This window comes from Teleopsis dalmanni, chromosome 1 (assembly GCF_002237135.1).
Source record: "Teleopsis dalmanni isolate 2A chromosome 1, ASM223713v2, whole genome shotgun sequence".
NCBI lineage: Eukaryota > Metazoa > Arthropoda > Insecta > Diptera > Diopsidae > Teleopsis > Teleopsis dalmanni.
The window spans coordinates 133,548,309-133,555,259 of NC_051846.1; the positions used below are offsets into that span (position 1 = coordinate 133,548,309).

The window sequence follows — 6,951 nt, forward strand, 5'->3', positions numbered from 1 at the left end:
CTGCAGAATAAGGTCAGGAGGACCAAGGTTTTTGGGTAACCATACGCGCGCTCGAGGCCTCGATGGAATTTCCGCCGCAGGGACAAGTTTGAGCTTTAAACCGTCCCAGTTCTCACTAATCTTAGTGATCGCCTTGCTGAGAAAACTCCGCGAATACTCGTCGTCGCATCTGATCACTCGGTGACCACGGACGATATCTGCGCAGTCAAAAGAAGGAACGGACCCCGGATTAGTCATGAGCTCAGCCATAACCAATTCGGACAGTTTGGTCTCAATCAGCGCCCACCTCTCCATCAGCAGCTTGCCGTTAGAGCTGTGTTCGTCGATCAAGGCCACACTGAGATGGTCTCTCGCCACTTCACTGAAGGGACGAGAAGCTTGTGCCGGTCTTGACATTAGCTTTCCATCCCCCGTTCCATCTTTGTGCCGCTTCGCCTCCTTGCCGGGATCTTCCTGAGATCTGTTACGCTTGCCGCCATCTCCGACGTTCTTGCCGGTGATAACAGACTGGCGCAGACCTTCATCATGAAGATACTCCTCCACAATGGCGCGGTATTTAACAGCGTCGGCTTCGTCTCGTTCATGGACCTTGCCTTCTTTTTTATTGCCCTCAATTTTCTTTAGCATAAAAAGCGCTCGCTGGTAACGATTTTTGCGTGCCATGTTGGCCGTTTTTTTCCGAGATTTTGTATTGCCCTTACTGCTTAGACTGGCAGTTTTAAGCGTTGGCGTGCGGTTTGCACTCGGTCTACTTTGACTGGTAGACGGAGTGCCGTCGATTTTTTTGGTTGTTGGTTGGATTGGATTAGACGCCGGTGTACTGTGACTGGTACAACCGGTATTGGAATCGGCAACGATCTCGTCGTCCGATTTCAACAATTCATCCTCCGTAAGTTTGGTGGGTTTATACTCTCCAGCCACGAGTTCCGAGACATTGTCGGGAGAAATCATAACATATTCATAATCGTCCACCTTACCCGGTAAGACAGGCGCGGCGGACCCGAGGATATTTGGACGAAAGAAGCGACCACCACAGCAGCGTCCCATACCATGGCTAGACCACAGTTACTCCCCAAGGCGGTCATATATTGGAGAGGCTCCGCAAAAATACAGTCGGACAGACCCCTTGACTGCAAACCTACTCGGTGAGCACGGATCGCGTAACACTCCCGAGTTAAGGGGACCTTCAAACCATGATCAGAAAGCATTGAGTGGTGTGCAGCTATTAAAGAGCTAAGGACAATCACTCAATTCCTCCTGATCTTAGCTGGGCACCGTCCTGACAACGTACAGGACGAAAAAACTGTGTGACCCATTACCAGACGGCACCCTCGTGGAGGGTTCAGTAGAAGGATTTTTCTGCTTAATATTGAGAGAAATATAAATGGCTTTGGTATTAAATGAATGAACCCATAATGCTTACATAAAATTTCGAAATGTATTTCGCCGCTTATTTATAGATATATTTTATTTTAAAAATAAAAATTGATATATATTTAATAGATTGTTAAGTTTAATCTATGCTTTCTTTGCATATTAGTTTTGTTATGGTCTTTTAATAAAGAATAATATGTTATATATAAAAATAATTCTTTGTATTCTAAGTGGTTTTATAAGGACATATTCATCAAAAAACTGAAGCTTTTATAGTTCACTAAGCTTATTATTTATTAATTATTGATTTACTCATTAATACATCATTATTTTATAAACACGATTATAAAACAAAATTATATTCATATTTTTTATATTCTTTTCAGAATTTTCGCTGCGAAACTTTACTTTTTTGCTTAATTCATACTCCACTATTCTGCTTTTCTCAAGTGTGTTTTTTAAGTGGCAAATATAACCAGAAGACACCATTGACGTTAGCATAATCAGTATAGCGAAACTCAGATATTTAATCAAAAACCGCATTTAATATTGTAAGAAGATCACGAAGAAGAGAAAGAAACTAGAGAAAAGTGGTCGTTTAATATTAAATATGTTAAGCGAAATTCTTCAATGAATTGACGGAAATGAATGAGATTTCAAATTTGTATATCATGTCTTAAAGAAAAATAAAAATACGGAATGATTACAAAACAGAAATTAAAATTTGCAGAATTCGCTCTAAAGAAGCCCCGTACAGCTGTAAACGAAGAAATAAATTAATCGTAGCAAATAAGTAAAAAATAAATTGTAGTGTTCTTAAAGTTCTTAAAGCAGTTACAAAGTTAAATTAAAAGACTTAGCACCAATATAGTAAAAAACAATATTGTCTTTGGCAATCATAAATTTTGACTGAAATCATAATACTCTCGAAATATATAACGATTTATCTACTATTAGCTGTGCTAGACGACTTCACTAATTTTGGTTGCTCATACCGAAATTCAGACATTTTGTTGATTATCGTATAAATGTACAGGAATAACAGTTGTCGTAGCAGTCCTCAGACATCGCTAGCAACGACGGCCGCTGAAGTTGGATCAGTGACGACACCACATGACCTACCATATAGCAGCATAAAACACTCTACTATTAAATATACAGATGTGGACGCAATAAGCTGTTCTTCTGAGTTTAGTAGTGAATCTGAGGAAGCACCAACTTCGCGACCTTCAAACACAAGTATATCTACGACATCAGCAAATACAGCCACTACTCTTACCTTCTCAGTAGCGCAACGCGTTTTTGCACGGAAAGAGCGTTCTCAATGTGGCGTTAATTCCGATGTTCGCCTTTTGAATAAAATCGGCTTCATTGCTTCTCGCGTTCGATTTCTCTCTAAAATATATGGTGACTTCAGGTTAATAAATCCATACAGTCCAGCTAAACAGCGCAAGCAAATACGAGAAATACAACTAAAACACTCTATTATAGATACGTTTAAGGAAATAAGTTCTACAGAAAAGTTAGATACACAACAAAGCTTAACGCCACTAAGTTCAGCTGCAAGTAGTTACTGTTATTTACCCACCGAAAGTTCTTACGAGGACGACACTATTATAACAGCAAGTAAATTACCGTGCCAGCCGTCTACGACTGCAAAATCTATATTGTTACTTGAGGATTTACTCATACAGTTTTATGAAGATCGTAAAAGTAAGATTACCGTAATAGGAAATCGCCATAGTCGACGTAACAGTAGCGTTGCAGTTGATGCAAATATAAACAGCAATCGAAATCATTTAATCATTATGAGCAGCAAAACTGCAAGCAGTAGTGTAGAGCCTCTTGTATCACTGGGCAATGACAACGAAGATGATGATAGCGGTAATACTTACGGAGGAACCGATTTGACTGAAAACATTAAATTCCAAACCAAAAACTCAATTGTCATAAAAGCTAATACCACACTCCCTAGTCAACAACAACAGCAAAGATACAATACATTTTTACAGCCCAGTAGTGGCGTTGAAGACAATCTACGTCGACGACGTGCAAGTGACTGTTCCACACATCCTGGTCAAGCGTTGAGCACTCAATTGCAGATATCGCTCAAAAACAATAATTGCACCAAATTTCCATTTCATCGTGGCAGCTGCGGCGCTGCAGGTGAACATTTGCTAGCGGCAAATTCAATTGCGAATCGCTCGACAATCATACTCAGTAAATCTTGCAGCAATGTCGATGGCACCAACAAGGACGGTTTAAATTCGGCATTTTACAAAAGCAGCGATTTCCAACATAAGGGTTTCGACGTAATTGAGAGTAGCAGTGTTGGTGGCGGTGGCGCTGGCGGTGGCGGTGGCGGTGGTACGCCTTCTGGCACCGGCACAGCTGCTACTGGTTCAGGCATTACAGCAAATAATGGCAACAATGAATACAGCATTATACAACTAAACAATACAATAATACGCTGTCACTTTAACGACGATGATTTTCGAGCGTTGGTGAAAGATTTGAAACGCAAAGTAGAATATACTGAACGCATGAACTGGCTATGTGAGTAAAAAATTCATTACGATATCATTCATTTATATTTTAATTAACAAAATAATTAAATTTTTAATTAAAAAAGTTTAGTGAATTTTTATTTACAAGTTCTAGTTCTAAACACTTAAGAATTCAATATTGATGTTAATAAATATATACTCCAATACATCAAATTTCAATTTAAAGCACAGTAGATTCTGATGTCTATTATTTTGTGGAAAACACAGTTATTTATATGTACTTAAAGGCAGGTTCAACTGAAACATTACTTACAAAGGTAACTCTGAAGAATGTAAAAGTGAAGAATGTATAAGCATTAATAAATTTTTAAATAAAAAAGTTTTATTTATTTTATTATACGAATACAAATACGCAAAAAGCGTACAAAGTTATTGATTTCAAATAAATTTATTTTCTCTTCACGGTTTTCATGATATTTTACTACTTTATTCTGTTTATTGCAAATTCATGAAAGAAACTTTTTTAAGTTTCGTTATAAAATTGAACAGTAAAAACTATATAATATTTCTTACAATCATAAAAACGTATTTGATTCCTTATTTATATCAAATGTGAAAAATAAATATTTAAAATATCTTACCTTGAGATATAAGCTGAAGTCCAAAGTAAAGTAGTCAGAGTGAATTTTTCCTATAACATTCGAAAAATACTCCTTGATTGATGATTGATAGCAAAGTTGCGTAGGCTTTGGCAAATATTGAAACTAAAACAAGCTGTATCATTTGTAAAAAAAGAACTAGTAAATTGAACGAAGAACCATTAATCCAAAGCACCCCGCGTGGCTTGGAATTCGGAATTTCTCTTTTCCATGCAAAAATTCAATTATGATGGAAATCGCTAAAATAGGTTACGATGCCAAATTTGGGTATCAAGTTCATTAGGAGCCGATTTGCAAAACAAGGGAAAGCAAGCACAACATAGGAACACTTACTCAAGAAGAATTTCATAGCATTGAGCTAATCATAGATCAATTTTAACGAGTAAATAGTAACTCCAAAAAAGGTCTTGATAAATAATAATAATAATTAAAATAAAAATTTAAAGAAATTTTGCTTATTCAGATAATGTAACAAACGTTTAAAATGCAATTAAAATATTTACTAATGTACTATATGGTACGTATACTGAGGTTTTGTGTACTCTTTTAGTAGATATTTTAGTAGATACATATTTTTTATGTCGTGTGATATCTATATTTATATAAGTTGTCTGCGGTAAATGTATACTAACCCCCCTATTCTCTGAACTTGATAAATTTATAAAGCATTGACAAATAATCAAGATTTATATCAAGCAAAAGGCTTTTTACTATTCTGTGCAAATATTCAAAATAGGTTTCTATTGTACATTTTAACACTTTCCTTGAACTTTGTTTTTGGATTTCCAAACATGTAACAGGTGGACTACAATAATTGGCGAAGCGATTAATAATACAATCCGTACAAATTTTTCATTAGTAGAATCGACTTGTAAAATAGTTGAAATAATGTTTTCGACGCGATTGTCTTGTCTTTAAACTTTGAGCTCCGACAGTACATAGATAATTCTATTTTCAAAAGGTGTTTCAATGAATTTGGAAATCTGTGTAATAGATGTCAAATAAATCTTCACCGTCGTCGGATATGAAACAGAGCGTCTGCATCGTAATTATTAAACTAGTTTCCAACGAATAATTTCAAAATAACCCGTTTAATTTACAATAAAAACCACTTTCTCATCCTTTTTTTTAAATCCAGGAAGATCAAAAACTTATTGAAATTGTTCGTACAAGCATTGTACAAGGCCAATGCTACAATGCTATAGAGATATTTAAGAAATAATAAAACGAAATGTCGAAACATAAATTGCTCTTCGACCGCAATTTATTTCAACCAGACTTAATGCTGTTTTTTTACAACTCTGAAAGAAAAAATTGCGGCTGTTTTCAAATATTTGAATCAAATAAGAGTTAATGATTCGGAATGTAGAAATACTTACAGCCTGCACAACTTATTCAAAACTATTTACAATTGTCTTTCTGTTGACTTTGAATACATTACTCGAATACATTACTACATTTGACTACAATATTATTTTGTAAAGTCTTTTTCTAATGCTTTGACCAAACGATTATCTGATTTTTGCTTCATTTCAACACCAAATTTGAACTCCGTTCAAATTATACTTCGAATATTTCCTTGTTGTATGCTATTTAGAACTTTTTGTAATGCTGGAACATGTGTATACCATCTTGATGGATGAACTTATGACATTTTTGTTAACACTGGTAAAATGATACAATTAATTCATTCGATATGACCGTTTGCCCGTTATTGTAAATACATGTTTAATTTTTTCGGCTTCACAATATTTTTTAAGTTCACCTGAGGTGAATGCCGTAAGTTTATTTAATGCTATTTGACGTGGATTCCCAAACGTTGGTTGTTGTGGTTTTAATTTATTTAACACCTCATTTACATTTGTTGTTTTCGTTGCATAAATCTATTTAAATTTTTTAAAAGCATCAATTACGACAAGCAAATATTTTTACATCTTAACTGTAGAATCCAATTGATCCACATGATCACTATGATATGTATTGAATGGTAACTCTCCCTTGTCAATTGGGTGTAATAATCCTTCTGGTTTACCATGTTTCTTTTCTGCCAGTATACATCTTATACAATTTCTGATAACCCTTTCAATTTTATTTTTTCTATATAAAACTGTGATTTTATTATTTCTTTAACTTTCTTTACGCCAAAATGATCATTATCATGAATGCTTTTAATAATTTCATTTTTTATTGATTTTGGTACCACCAGTAAATCAATTCCATTGTTCTATTTAAACAAAATTTTAGTTCAAAGAAAATATTCATCATAGTTTTCTTGTTGATTAATAATTGTTGAAATTATTCTTATATCTTCATCTTCTTCTTGCAATTTCTTTACTTTCATTACTAGATTATCTTTTGTTGATATGATTGATAGTATCGCGTTACGACTTAAAACATAAACTGCTGATTCG

The 6,951-nt window shown here is 34.9% G+C and overlaps 1 protein-coding gene across 1 annotated transcript in view; it reads left to right on the top strand.

Annotated features, from left to right (window-relative positions):
* Window positions 1-1,760: 1,760 nt before the first annotated feature.
* Window positions 1,761-6,951, top strand: part of LOC119668811 (high affinity cGMP-specific 3',5'-cyclic phosphodiesterase 9A-like) — a gene marked incomplete at its 5' end in the record, with an annotated part of 242,153 nt that continues 236,962 nt past the window's right edge. Inside the window, 1 exon segment of the mRNA XM_038078457.1 lies at window positions 1,761-3,930. Within this exon segment, the coding sequence (XP_037934385.1) occupies window positions 2,403-3,930 (1,528 nt within the window).